The 15,374-nt window shown below is 41.0% G+C and overlaps 1 protein-coding gene across 2 annotated transcripts in view; it reads left to right on the top strand.

Annotated features, from left to right (window-relative positions):
- The window catches only part of LAMA4 (laminin subunit alpha 4), a 96,238-nt gene that overhangs the window by 27,577 nt on the left and 53,287 nt on the right, over positions 1-15,374 (top strand). Inside the window, exons 3-5 of one of the 2 annotated variants that reach the window (XM_012572738.5) lie at positions 2,975-3,099; positions 7,547-7,627; positions 12,195-12,409. In XM_012572738.5, coding sequence (XP_012428192.4) covers positions 2,975-3,099; positions 7,547-7,627; positions 12,195-12,409 — 421 coding nt within the window. Of the gene's footprint in view, positions 1-2,974; positions 3,100-7,546; positions 7,628-12,194; positions 12,410-14,827; positions 14,870-15,374 lie in introns of those variants that run through there. The other variant, XM_041715128.2, reaches the window with a different exon arrangement.

The following is a 15,374-nucleotide window of genomic DNA, read 5'->3' as shown; positions in this document are numbered from 1 at the left end:
TGGGATAGCAACAAATTCTCGTGTGCTGGGATGGGCAATGCTATGCAGTTCTGTAACCTCAGATGTGACAGGAGAAGTCTAAATCTACCTCCAAATACAGACTGCACAGCCACGTAAGCCACCTGCTTATATAAGTTATTTATCATTGTGGAATCTACTGCATTAACAGTTGTTTAAAAACTGTCTCTCAGAAGGATAAGTAATAAGGGAGAAAAAATGTCAGCAAACAGACAATTCTGAATACATTGCAACAATAACGGTTTTCCTCTCTGTTGCCTTTATGAAAGACAACCAGGGACCTGGTTCAGGTGGCAGCACGGCGGCCTGGTCTCGCCCAAGCCACTCGGGCTAATCAACACACGCAGATACCAATATGGCAGACGGTTGAAAAGCGTTTATTATCCTATCTCGTGGGTTTAAATAGTTTTTAGGGGTCTTTGCTACGTCAGAGGGGGGTTGGGGGTCTCAGGGATAGTGGGTAGTGGAAATTTACCAGAACAGGTGTGGCTACATTCTTCTGGGACTCCTGGGGTTAATGGATAAGTGGGGAAGAGAGAGGGGGGGAGGGGTCTATCTTTCCGTGACATCCCGGTGATCTTCCGCTCCGCCTGTCCCTATCTACCACACCTCTCCAAAGTAGTAAAATTGTCAAAGTTGGAGGACCCTTCCAGATTTCACAGGCAATAATTAAGACCCTGTTATTTTGGGGGATTTTATTTGTAGTTTTGGAGAGGTGGGGGGGATTGTTATTGTACTAAATTACGAGAGGCAGGGCTGAGTATTAACTTTTGATTGCCCCTGGAGTGTCTCCACGCCATCAAGCATTAGGTATCTAACAGGTACTCTGCACCACTCTGTGGCAGATCCTGTCTTTATTCAACATTAGAGGATACACAGAAAACCAGTTTGCTGCCTATTTCCTATGGAGAAGGTCCAGACTACCTAAATTGCACTTTATTATCCCTCAGATGAAGTAATTTCCATAAAACTGCATAAATGGCAGATTTAATGAAGCTGGTGCCTTTGAAGACTGTCAGAAGGAACTCTTTTCTTGCAAATTCAGGTTCCTAAATTAAGTTGGGGCAGATTCGTGCCTCTGTTTCTCAGTTATATTAATTTACACAAACATGCTTGTCTTGTGCTGGGGAACTTCTCCGAGTTCTATTGCCTGAAGAGAATCAACAAACTTTTCATTATTATTTCTGCACAAATATATGTACTGAGAAGAATTACAACACATGAAATGCTGTGTGTTCTCAGAACAGTAGTTCCTGCTTTAATTCCAATCAAATGGGTCTAGGAGCTCAGTGTTGACAATCATTTCAAAGTAACACTGAACACTCACCACACACACTCATAGCACCATTTCATGTTCTTTTCATGTGTGCACTAATAGTTACAGTAAGAGCCAGGTAAAAATGCTCACGGTGATTGTTGGCACTCAGTGAGAGTGCCAGAGAGGAGTAGTAGGATGACCTAAGACATTTTCTTACACAGGCAAATACAACCCAGCCACTCTGCAATCAGACAAGCTGCTGGTGTACTGAAGGATTACTGATTACATGCTGTAGACTCATATAGAAGCCTTTAGAAGCCAGGCTGCTACTGATCATCCACTCAAAATGATCCACAGAGAAACAAAACACTTTTCTCAGACTATCACACCAGTGTCACCCAATGCTGACAATCACCCATGAGCTGCATGCAGGGAGGGTGTTCTCCCTGCCTTCAGATAGGTCTCTTGGGCTTAATGGATCCAGCAGTTTAGTTGTAGATGCAAAACAATAGAACATAAAATATAAGGATATCTTTTCTATCACTGTAAAAATATGGCTCTAAATACACATAGCAGTGTAGTTTTTCTCTGGTTAATGCTTATGTAACTTTTACATAAGCATTAACTAGAGAAAAACTACAAAAATGCACTCAGATAATGGGGTATCTGGGGTAAGGGAGCCCTTTTTCATTTCCCTTCAGTTTAGATACAAAAGTGCAGATTTGAGGAGCAGCATTTGCTGTCCTGCTCTGGTCATCGCTCATTTGTATTTGAGCTTTGGAAACCAGCAGCAGATTTACTCTCTTAATACCTATGTGTTGTTTGGAGAGCTGAGGACAAACAAGATGAAGTGAATTGATCAACCACAGCGAAGGCTACAACCAAACACACCCAAGGCCTCTGCCAGTGCTTCAGACACAGGGTGGCTCAAGTACTTCAAGTGCTCAGTGCCCACATTTTCCTGTCTCTCTGGTGGTACATTAACATCATTTTTAAATTGGATAAGGACAAATGCAAAATATTTTAAAACTGTATTAGCCTTCCAACTCTCACCATGTGCCCTGTGATTAGTGCAATTCTTTCTTCCTCCTCCCCTTCCTCCTATTCAAACTTTCTCCTAGTATTCTTTCATTTTAGAGGCTATTAATTAAAATAACCTTCTGGATTTTCATTACTAAATATTTTACTCCTTACAGCAAATGTGACTAATTAAAACCACCTTTAGCTCTAAAATCACTAATGGCTAATTTATTTAAAGATCCGTGAAATAAAAATTTACTTTTTTCGTTTTTCCCATCACATTCTACTTGCTGTAGAGTTCTCTAGCTAAACGACAGCCTTGTACAAAGAATAATTTCTGGGCAATGGGTTCTCTATCACTATAAAACATGCAGGAAGCAAGAAAAGCCAAGTCTTCTAGGATCTGAGCCCAAAAATAATGAGTACCTTCAAACTTCATATGTCTGTTTTGTCCTGTACAGCACCTTGCCAACCCTTGCTGCTGGTCATTGTAATAATTTATAATATTTTTATTTGCAGCTGTGTCAGCTTATTTGCCCAAATCTGTCAATAACTTGCAAGGTCAAGGTGTGGCATCAGCCACTCTTCTCCTTGGCCCGGTCTTCAGCTAAGTGATCTCCTTCTGAATTAGGCAGCATCTCCATTTAACTTTCACCATTCTGTCTCCTTCCACTGCAGAACTGCCAGCGGAACACAACAGGACAGCACTGTGAGCAGTGTCCAGATGGCTTCATTGGCGACGTTGTCAGGGGAGCGCCCACCTTCTGCCAGCCCTGCCCCTGCCCCCTGCCAGAACTTGCCAAGTATGTAAAGAGTCTTTGCTTCTCTTTGATTTAGCTTGCATTTGGCCCTTTTCAAGGTGGGGCCAGCATCTCTTCCTCAATGCAGGAGACAAAGGCTGTGGCCCTTAGCAAACAGGGGTAAATAAGAGGATTAGCAGCTGCTCATATTTATACCCACAGGAAACAGCATTTCATTTAGAAGGTGTAAAATATCTTTAAATACTCATACCAATTCTTACCAAGATGTGGGAGGATGGATTGTGAGAGAATAGAGATAGTGCTGAAGGCAATCTCGCCCCTGAGGAGCTGCAGCTGTACTAATTACCAAAAAGTAGGAACAGCCTTGCCTTTAATAGGGCACAGCTGTGTCCAATAAGGATGGGTGTTATAAAAGAGTGGGTTAGCTACCTGAGTGGGGAGTTAGTTAGCTGTGCTGATGTGAGGAGCAGGGGACCGGTGCTGGTGACAGTAAGGGTCAGGCAGTTCTGATAGGGACAGGAAGGGTTAGTATGTGCTGCTTGGGACAGAAAAGGTCAGGTGGTTGTGCTAGAGATAGGAAGAAGTCAGCCACCTGTAAAAAGAAAGAGAAAAGAAGTCAGTGTTGCAAGGAACTGCCCATGGAAACTCAGAGAGAGAAGGTATGAAAGTCTTACAGTAAGATAAACTAACAGTGACAGTCAGTTCCCATCCACCCTCGATTGGTGCCAGACACCGACACCAACAATTGGTGGCCTGTATGGGGATGAGTTGCGACACCAAGAGGGAGAAGAATGAGCAAGTTCAAGCTCACCCTTTTATTTAGAAGAGATTATTCAGTTCTCTGGTTGCTTTCTAAAATCCTTCAAAGAAGATTTCTCAGGAAAGGTGGCATCAGATTTATGTGGTTGAGAGAGGAAAAAAAAAGACAGATGGAAAGTTCAATCCATGTCACCTGAAGGGTGAAACCAAACACAAAAAAGTGTAACACTGCAGTCCCCTGAGTCTACAGCAGTTGGATATGGTTAGCAAAGTAGCAGTTCAAAGGAAAGTGCTGGAGCATTCTGTGACAGTTCCAGTGCCCCTTCAGCTGATGCCCAGCTACTTTTGGGTAAGAAACTCTGAAGCCTGACAGAAAAACAAGACCAAGTCAAAGAACTCCAGATGTTGTGTGCTTTGTGTCTTAAAAAAAAAAAAAACCACAAAATACAAGCCACAGCCAGACATTAAAAACAATTAGTGGCATGTCAGTAATGCAGCTGAAAGAAATTATCAGCTTCCTCCTGCTCAGATTCATGCTCTGGGAATCTATGAGAATCCCACCACAGGGAGATGCTAGTAAATAGTTGCCAACAGGCTGATGCTGGTTTTTGGGGAGCTAGCTATTCTTCTCATGTTGTTTCCCATCCTGCTTTCAGCAGAACGTCACAGCAAAGGGAATTTCATTCTTACTGTATTTGTTTGCTGTTGCTATAGAATTACTCACACAACCTTAAGGTGGGATGAGCTCCATTTTGCTCAACTTCTCAGGGCTCAAACTGGCAAAGGAACAAAATCACTATGGCCAAATTCCTGCAGATCCTTTCTTGGCTTCTGCAAGAGCTTCAGACATGTGAGAAGGGCCGTGGGATGAAGAAGAGATATTGCTGAAAAACTTCAGCTTTGCCTGGATTACAGAGAAAATCCTCCAGAGACAATGGAAGAACCTGGCTTTGCTCAGATGTAGAAAGGCTTAGGAGCGAGCAAGCTCACAGATGAAGCAAACTATTTCTTCCCGTTTCAGTAGCAGCTGTAATGTCTGAAAAATTAGAAATACAACAGTCAGGAGCAGTGCTTTTTTTCCTTGGCGAATTGGTTTTCGTCACCTGTTGGGCACAGAGCAGCCACTTTGGTGTAAGAAGCTGTTCTCTGAGACACAGCCTGGGCTGCACATGCCTGAGGCACTACCACATGAGCCTCACACTCTACCAAGCAAGGTCAGTCAGGCAAGGTCCGGTCTGTGCTCCCTACAGCTCAATTTGCCACAGCATGACTGGGTCTGCATTCACCCAGACCCTGCCCCATCCTGCAGCCCAAAGACTCTGCAGAGGTGCTCCCCGAGAGCAGGGAGTTGGATAGTCACCAGGCCACTGAGCAGGGCTCAGTGCAGTGGGACCTGCAGGGACTTGGGCTACAGCCTTTCTCTGCCAGTGCTGTGGGAGATGCAAGCAGAGGCCAAGGAGCATTCCCAGTTTCAACATGCTCCTTAGATAGGGACATTATGTTTCTCCTGTTCCAGACCACTAGGGAAGAAGGAAACCCCAAACCCAGAACTCAGCAGCATGGGGCTGGAAAGGGAGAACAAATGCAGAACAAACCTGAATGCAGATTCCTCAATATTAGCAGCAAAATTAGCTTGGACTTGATGAGCATCAAGGGTTCCTTCATCTCAGAATAGTCTATGTTCTATGACATTGTCTCCCTTTTGAAACTATGTCAGTAAAAATCCACTTTGCTTCCTTGGTTTTCCCTGAGAAAAATCCTGAAGGTGGTAATTAAAGGAACGCCCCATCTGAACAAAGTTGCCTCATACCCCTATTTCAATAATGTGCAGAAATTGCCTGTTCAGCTTCTTGCATGAGACAGACCTGACCACAGAAATAATCTTTGGCTGGGGCTGGAACAGGCAAAAAAAAAAAAAAAAAAGAGCTTTACTAAAGCTTAACTAAATCCAAAGAAAAAATGTTCTTTATTAGTTGTTGTTTTTTTAATTTTCCTTCATTAATCCTACTACATATAAAGAGTAAGGCAAAATAATAACTCTACCAGAAGCAGAGAAGCATTAAATGGCTTAAAAAACATCCAAAGGATGTTGTTTTGTACCATGTTTTACTTTGGAAATAGAATACTGAATCTATGAATTGACAGACTCACCAGATAGATATTTTTTCCAGGAATTCAGCAGTGTCTCTAGATTTTCTGACCAGGCTGTCTTCATATCTTCTATCCTGGGAACTTTTGGAGTAACTTTTGGACATTACACATGAAGTGTAATGTCATCTCTTTGGAACAAAAAAAGTATGGAGGTTGTTTCACAGTCCAGCAGATGTTGCTTCTTTTCAAACCCAAGGGAATTATAAAGCCTTTTTTTCTCCTAAAAGTTCACAAAAAGTATAAAACTTGACGAAGATTTCAGTCCTACTTCATTAGATCCACAATGTGGTTTTTGCAACTACGTGAAGGAATTAGACTTTGTTAAAGAAGAGGAAGCTGCCAAACTATTGTGACTTTCTCAACATGTTCTTGTAAAAGCCACACAGCAGTTAATTTGTAAATTCATTGAGAAGAATCTCATTTTATGTTCTCTTTGGTTATATCAAATATTTTGAGACAGCAGAGATCCAGATTTTTTGCCTCTGGTTGTCCAACCAGTTGAGAAACCCAGGCAGGAACTGAAATTATGTGGGAATTCTCATCAGCTTTCAATGCTGTTTGTTCCTGGAACAAGCAGTGCATGGATCATGCACTTTCCCATTGCTCTGAGTCTTTTGTCCTGTGTGAAATGGATGCAACCAAGCCACAGCTGCCCAGCACCACATAACTGTGGAGCTGTGTTTTAGCAACCATGGGCCTGCAGATGGAAACTGCTGCCACTCACTACTCTGGTTGCATTCTAGTGCTGGCAGAAATTTATTCACACCTCTTACAAACTAACTAGAAATATCTTAGGACTGTATCTTTTTTTCATGTAAATGTATTTAAGCCATGTCCATCACTGTGTTTGAAATGCCCATAAAATGTGCACTTTCCACATCTGGATACTGCTGTTTCTTGGTCTCATATTTATTTAAACATTTGTTAAATCCTGAAAACAGAAGACAACAAAGGAATCCATGGTTTAGAATCACAGCAGTAGAAATTACAGCCCAAGCCATTACTGCAGTCAGCATCACTACTTGGCATGTTGGTCTCAGAAGAGGCTGCAGACTCTTTCCTGCTTACAGATAGAGCAGCCCTGGTTACTGTAAACTCAGTGACTCTGAATGAGGACAACATTACTGAGGTCAGTCTTCATCACTAGGAACTTCCAGATTGGAGTTTGAGAAAAACTGTAGGATTTGCACAGGAAACTGCTGCACCCATTCCAAAATCTCAGTTCTTGAAGTTCTCACTGCAGTGTTTTCCACAAACAATATTTTACCCCTTGGGATAATAGACAGGAAACAATTAGGTTCACATGACATACACATTTATGTTAAGTCCCTTGTCTAAAGCGTGTGTATCAAAGCCTGCAGATGTGTCTGATCTGCACTGCAAAACAATGACTTGCTTCCTAAACTAAAGTCTAAAAGCGGGGTACAATATAAATTATGTAGAGAGCTCAACACCCATTCAGCATGAACAATCAAGAGCCAGAATTCACATTGATAAATGTCCATACTGTAATGAAGAAACGTTTCCAAATGTCTGTCATTGCCTGGTATTCTAACTATTCATCCTAATGAAATTGCAGCTTTGCAGTCTCCTGTTACAGAAAAAGTGGAAGTGTGCATTGTGTCTGCAGGGAAAACTATGCAGGACCAAACTGTGAAAGGTAAGAAGCTCATAGGATGACTTGCTGCTCAGCAATATAAAAGTCCAGATTTTTTTCAGGGAATTTTCCCATACTGGGGAGAAATCTTATGTGCTTGTTTTCATCAGATAGAATTGTGTCTGTGAAATGATCTTGTTCATTTCCTACTAAAAAGCACTAAAATTTGCTGTGGAGAAGTGTCAGCGTAAGACAGACATTTACATATGATGCATTTTGATCTAGTTCTTGCACCTTGTGTGCATTTGTGTAGTGATCTTTCTAAAAGGAATGCAATTTAAAAATACAAAATACAAATCTGAAACAGCAGCTGAAGTGAAAAATATCTACCACATCAATGCCTCTTTCAATTCACCCGTAACGGGTTTCTACCAAATAACTTTTACAAAAGCAAAGGAGAAAATCCACTATCAAGTCAAATTCTTAAAGCAGATGCAGCTTTTTTTCAGTTACATTTTAAATGCACCTCACAGGCATAATTCAATAAAGTCAAGCAAACAATTACAGACTAGTTTTGCTTTTCAACTTTCCCTTATCTCCATAAACAATTTCCAGCAAATATTCCCTAAATAAAAAAAAAAAGACACAAATAAATTGAACTATACAGTAGAAATATAATTCCATGTGCTGTAAGAGGCTCTCTTACTTGTTATGAACACGCATGGAGGATGTTTCAATGAATGTCAGGGGCCTGATTATAATTCAGAAATTGTCTTTGAGCAGCCAATAATTAAAGGAGCTCTAACACAAAGACTGAGGGATATAGGATGGCTCAGACAATGGCTTCCTGAACATCTCATTTTGTTTTCCCTTAAAGCCCCTGAAGTATTGAAGTCTTTAGTCAACTGACAATAATGGCCAAGACTGGAATTCAAATGATACTTAGTGTAACTGTCAGAGAAGGAAGAAAAGAGCTACTTAAGATGCAAAAACAAATCAAAATCAAAAAGAAAACATGAACAATGAGTAAAGACTTTTCTCCTTACAGATGATGCAAAAACATCAGTCAATTACCTCCACATCACTAACATGATAGCAACAGTGAAAGCAGATGGCAGAAAAATAAAAAACCCACCCTTGTTTACAGGCCCACAGCTGTATGCTTTTGTTCCTTCAAAATGTCAGGTTTATACACAAAGGATAATGCAGACAATTAAAAGGTCATTGAGGTTTCTTAATGGTTATTAAAATGTCAACCCAGACTACAAGCATTACAAATCCTATGAAATGGGTAGCAGTTACACAGAAACAGCAGAAAATAACATCAGCTTTTTTTTCTATTGGCCACTCCCCAGCCTGACACAGTGCATCTGTCTCAAGGAAGGCAAAGCTGTGTCGAAAAAGCTAGAGAAAGAAATCATCCTGTCCTGGTCACTACATTAAGAGCTTGGCTAATTGCTGGGGTAAGGTGCAAGCAGTGACAGGCAGGACTTGTCTTCTGGCTCTATTCCCAATTGTATCAGAAATATCAAAAGTATTTCAAAGCTGGATGATGCATTGTTTGCCCCTGCCCACTTGCTAAAGAGCAAGTCCCTACTTGGCACACACTGCTGCTGGGCACTGCCAGAAAGAGGTGGTGTGAATTCACAGGCACCCTAGCTAGGAACTGAGTAACCCAGCATCCCAAACTGAAATTTAGGAATTTATCATTTTTCTCCTGAACTTCAGCAGTAAGGCATCAGGGTGGTAACTGATGCCATGCAGGTTTCGTTTATGCACAAATGTTAAAAAGAACAACTAAACAAATTACAATTTACCATCCAAAGCAAATAGATGAAAAAGATTCTTTTGGCATTGCCAGAGAAGAGGAAGTTAATTTCTAACTCACTAATAATTACAGGAAGCAGCTATGGCTGCAGAATGAAACAAAGACAACTTTGAAGTTTTATTATGGGAGAGAAAATACACTTTTTTTGCAAAAAAGGGTCATTTATTGATACAATCTAGGAAAAGACATTTACTTCAGGCCCCTTAACTTTTTCAGGCCATTAAGTGCAGAGATGGAGCAGAACATTTCCAGTCAGTGGCCTCTGCTCTTCTCACATCCTACCCACAATTCAAAAGCGGTTAAATGCCTCAGTACTATGAGATGCACTGAGTGGCAAACAGAAGAGTGAAAGTTACACATTTATTTTCAGGTCTGAAAGTTTCTTTTTGCTTTAAACAACTGGTCCATATGAGAAATTACAGCTAATAAAAGTGAGTCATAGAAGAGTTTGGGTTGGGAGGGACCTTATAAAAGTCATCTGGTTCCAATCCCCTGCCATGGGCAGGGGTACCTTCCACTAGATCAGGTTGCTCAGAGCCCCACCCAGCCTGGCCTTGAACACTGCCATGGGATGGGGCATCCACAGCTTCTCTGGACAACTTGCTCTCTTCTCTGGACAACTTGCTCTACTGCCTCAGGTGTGATAAAAAGCAGCACATGTAAAACATATCTGTGGGGATGTGAGGAAATGTCCTCTACATTCCTGGCAAGTAAACTGAACAGTTCATTTCAGAAAAGGGGGCAAATGGCCTTGTCCTGATGAGAGGGCAGACGTGGCAGGCCTGGTGGGGATTGCACGCTGCTGTTGGTAGATGTGGGCAGCAGTGAGCAAAAGGCTGGTCTGACCCCAGCCCTACTCAGTGACCTCTGTGAACCTGATGACCACATTAGACAGATCATTTGGAAAATACCTAACTACAGAAAAACAAAAAACTGAAATCCCAGAAAATCACAGCAAGACTTCTGGCATGACTGACCAGTAGCTTTACCCATCACTGCCTGCTCTAACTCCCATGGGAAAGTGGAATGATTCAACCAAATCATAATCATAAATTACACTCTGCACTCAGTGTTGCATTCACAGTTCTTCAGGGGGTCTCGGCCACACTTTAATTTTTTACATCTGGGTCACCCAAATGATAAAATCTGCACCAAAGATTCTTGGCAGTCTTGCAAAGAGACAGAAAGAGCCTTTGTCATTGACAAAAGCAGTATTTGAGGAAGCCAAATGGTTTATATTAAGATGCTCAAAATTTTATGTGTTTCTATTGTGAGTATTCAGGACTGGAACATGAACAAAGCAGTGTTGAGGAAATTACTCTCTTTGGCCAAAAGAAAAAAAAATACCAGAAAATATAGGAACAGATCAAAACTTGAAGCTTTTATCAGATCTCCCACATTTTCATGGTTCAGACATGACAGAACCTGAATTTGACTATGTTCAGATTTTAGAAGACAACAGATCTTGGTTTAGGTACCCAGCCTAGGAATCTAGGAAAATTAATCTGAGCTGCCTGAAGCGCTCACCCTGCTTACCAACAGCAGACAGAAAAAACAGCATCTTAAATAGGACTTTGGATGGGAGACAAAGACAACATGGTGATAAAACAGAATGAACTACAATAAATACTCCTTACCTAAATCATTTCAGCCGCTATTCAATCCTCCAATTCCTTCAGCTAGCAATTTTTACACTAACTAATTATTCCCCTCCTGGCAGGAATTCTTCATTTCCTGTTTTGGGGTATGAGTCCCTGATCTCTGAGCTCCAGGCATCTGCATCGTGGGCATTAGATTTCCCTGCCCACCCCAGTACTAGTTCTCCTTTGTCAGTGGTTGTTTTGCAAAAGCTCCCCTTGCTTGTAGGATTAAGGAGATTCCCTGATATCAGCAGAAACATCTTTAACTGAGACTATTTCCTTTCCAAATAACCAAATCTATTACTACCTCTTTGCTTAGGACCACTGATCATCCAGCAGTGTTACATCAAAAAACTACCATACTTTGAAAAACTACCATAGTATCAAATGTCTCTCATTTTAAGATGTAGAAATTTCTCAACTGAAATGATTTCCCAAACATAACAAGGCATGATAAAATATTTGGACCTATTTCAGGCCTTCACTGGGGTGCCTGGTACCCACCTCCCTCTCTTCCTCTGCAGACCAAGAGAGGAATCCTCCCTGATGACTGCTCTCAGTCTTTTACCCTCATCTAACAGGATAATATCAAACAGATCTGAAAAACAGAGTCTGGTTCAGGTTTTGTTCTGTTTTGCAAAAACCAGAAGCCACACCAACACCTCACCATGGTGTAGTAGTTTTTATGTACATTTATAATAGAAATAAGGTCTGAACCTCCTCTGAGTTTCAGCATCCTGAAATGCAGCCTCTTACCGCAGTTTCCTATATAACACAATATAGTTGGTGAGATACAGAGATGAAAGAGACCAAAACAAACACTGTAGAGCTGCCTTGCTGCCAAAGCAATTCTGTCACAGATTTTAAAACAATAGGGAGAAAATAATTTCACTGCTAAAGATACGCACAAAAAATAAATTAATGCAGACTGGTATGCTTGAGATATGAGGGGTGTTCCAGAAGGGGAAAATATATAACAGCACAGATTGAGATTAGAGCACAAAATTGCTTCTGTAGGAGTAAAGCTCCTAATTAGCTCTCTGTCTATTAGAAGCTGCAGACAGTGATCAATTCCTGGTAACATAAATAAGGTCAGAGAAAAAAATGTGTCGCAGATAAGAATGTCATTGTTCGTCATTGCCAGTGTTGCTCTTCCTTTCAGGTGCGCCCCTGGTTACTATGGGAACCCTTTGCTAATTGGAAGCACTTGTAAAAAATGTGACTGCAATGGCAACTCAGACCCAAATCTGATTTTTGAAGACTGTGATGAAGTCACCGGCCAGTGCCGCAACTGCCTGCACCACACCAGTGGGTTCAAGTGCGAACGATGCGCTCCAGGCTACTATGGGGACGCCAGATTGGCGAAAAACTGCACAGGTATCGTCTGTAGTCTGGTACAGCAGAGCTGAGCAGCACAGCATGGTCTGTGGATGATCTCCCAGAAATCAGAGATGCCTGAACCTCAGATACCTGGGGCTCTGGGAGGCAGGTGATGGGATCATTTGGATGCCTGTTCAGTTGAATCATCCCAGGCATCAGAGAAGTATCTCTTTTCATCTCCCATGAGCAAGTCTCAGACCCCAGACTCCAACATCTCTAGTGCCTGATCGGGTTTAATGAAGGCACTGTTGTGTTCTCCTGAATCTTGTTTTAAATAAGGTTCTCTAAGAGTTCTTTGGGCAAAGTCCTCACCTTTCTGCTTGTCCACACCATGACTACTCAGGCTGATAGTGCTTAAAGACTTGAAAGTATTTTTTATGGAAACAGGATAATCCTTCCTGTCCTGGCCCAATACACACTCACTTTCTGCTATTTTCCACATTGGTAATATATTCTGCATTTCCTATGAGTCAGTGTAATCTTGCTGGTTACTGTATTTTCACACAGGAGTTGACTGTACATTCAGGGTCTGGTAAAGTGTTACCCAGAGCACCTCAGCAAAACATGCCTGCACAGAGGGGTTGCAAAGTTTTGTCTCCTCTAATATTGTCCTAATTTACATGGAATTCAATCCAAACAGGACTTTGACCTCATACCTTTTATCCTTGCTTTGGCTCTGGAAGAGAAGTTTACATCCTCTTTCAAAGGACTTAGGAACAGCCACTCTTAAAGGCAAAATGCAGGTGCTCAGAGCAAGGACCTTGAGGCCCCCTCTCAAACTCTTTGGCAGGGACCAGAACACAAAGGAGGGAAACAAAATATTCCTACCTCAGCCTGGCTCAAAGGTAAGACAGTTGAAGCACACACTCAGCTTGGACCTCAGAAGTGATCCAGGGCCTCCAGGTACAGAGCTACAGGCCTCAGGGACTTAGCAATGTTTTGATCTTTCTTGCAACTTACTGTGTACTTGGACTTTGTTTTTTATTTATTATGAAGTGTTTTGGGACACAAAGGATGGAGGCTATGAGGATGCTGTGCAATCACATGCCCTTTGTGCTGCTATCTTCACTTGCAGGGCACCACATATGATGCCATGATGCCACTACTGGCCCTTTCTGGTTTTACATTCCAGTGACAGCTGGAATTTGAGTGTCCATCTCCAGGATGTAACTCACATTGCAAATTCACATGGTTCAATTCCATTTATGCTGAACAGGAACAGATGGTGCTCACACACAGTGATCCCAAAAGCCAAAGCCAAAGCCATGTATCCCAACTAGCTAAAAAGACATAAGCAGTGGGAAACAGCATGCCCAAAACTCGCCTCCTGTCTGGATTTGGGTAGACAAGATGTTCATGAAATACAGCATGTCTGTGATTTTCAGATGGTAAAAAAATCTTGTTTATAAACTTCACTGCCTAATTCACTTACCTGAGATGATTTAACTGCAGCTGTCCAGGAAGGAATAATAAGATCCAGTCTGTGGGTCCTGAATTCCATGAGACAGGATGAACACACCCAGCACTTCAACTCTGCAAACCACAGCAATCGAGCCCTGCCCATGGGCAAAAGCTTCAAGCACCTAAGAGTAACTTTGCCAGAATTCTGAGAGTTTCAGCTCATTCCGAATGTCTGAGCAGGTTATACAATAAGTGATTTTGGAAGGCATCTCTGAAAGTACAGTTTTGAAACTCAAACTTTCATCACCTCAGTAAAGTTTTTTGTTTGCACCCTTAAGGAGGTACACAGGAGTTCTCTATACAGGCTGTCCACACAGTCTTGAAATCAGTGTGGTAATTCTCTTTGTTAGCAGATTTCCTTGCAGTGTTTCATCTTTGCTAAAAATAAAAAGTGCTTGGATGCTTGAATACGTTGTGAGAGGTACAGCTTTTCTCTTTTCAAAGTCAATTTAATTTTTGAAGTTCACTCTAGCAAATCCTGATTTTGCAGTATTATGTTTCAGAGAATTACACACTTCTTGTTTCATCTTCATTTCTGCTGAGCACTGCAATGTGCTGTACTTGACAGTACTGTGCAGATTGCAGTACATCAATACATCCATGATATTCAAACTATTTGTGTATTTCACAGGGAAAGCTTATCCTTTGTTTGGCTTTGTGGGACAATTAGGAGCTATTGCTTAAAATTGATTCTGAAATAAGTCAAATATATTCTTTAAACTAAAAACAGAGAAACAAAATTATTGTAAGAATCAAGACGGTCTGCATACATGGTTTCCATGGAGCGCCTCAAAGGATATATAAAACAAAAAAACACAAGACTACTAAGTTAACAAACAGTTTTATCAATCTAAAATCATCTTTTTTTCCTTTTGAGTGGAAGACAAAATCTGGGTCGCTGTGAACAGTAGTTTTAAGCTGCTTTTTTTTTTTTTTTTTTTTGACCACATATAGCCATAGTTTAAAACTCTCCACAAATGGGCCTCAGAAATAAAGGTAAGTTTAGAAGCTTTCCCCACCAGCAAATTATGGTATCATTGAAAGTATTAATTCCCTACTAAAAATGTTGTACCTCTTAAACCAGTAGTTGAAAAATGGTCCAGACTGCTTTTGGAATTAATTTGCTATAAGATTTTATGTGGCAGACTCACAGGTATTCATTTAAATAAGACACAATTTTATTTTCTTGAGCATCAATCTCATCGAAATTTTAATTTTTTAAGTTTAATATTGCTACCTAATGATAGCCTAGTCCCCATGATATAGGTAAAGAGAAATCTCTGCTTTCAACTGATACTTTTCTTTCACTTCTTAAAAAAAAGAAATAACAAATTAAAAGTAATCGTAGATCCAAAGCTGGGAAGCACAGATTGGAATAAAGTCAAAATGCTGAAAGCATCAGAGAATTCATAACCAATTTCTGTTCTTACAGTAGTACAAAAACTGATTAGTTTTGCTAACACTGATCCACTTACACAAAATTATTCTGACATTAGTGCAG

This window comes from Taeniopygia guttata, chromosome 3, assembly GCF_048771995.1.
Source record: "Taeniopygia guttata chromosome 3, bTaeGut7.mat, whole genome shotgun sequence".
In the NCBI taxonomy this organism is placed as follows: domain Eukaryota; kingdom Metazoa; phylum Chordata; class Aves; order Passeriformes; family Estrildidae; genus Taeniopygia; species Taeniopygia guttata.
This window is presented reverse-complemented; position numbering and strand designations above follow the sequence as displayed.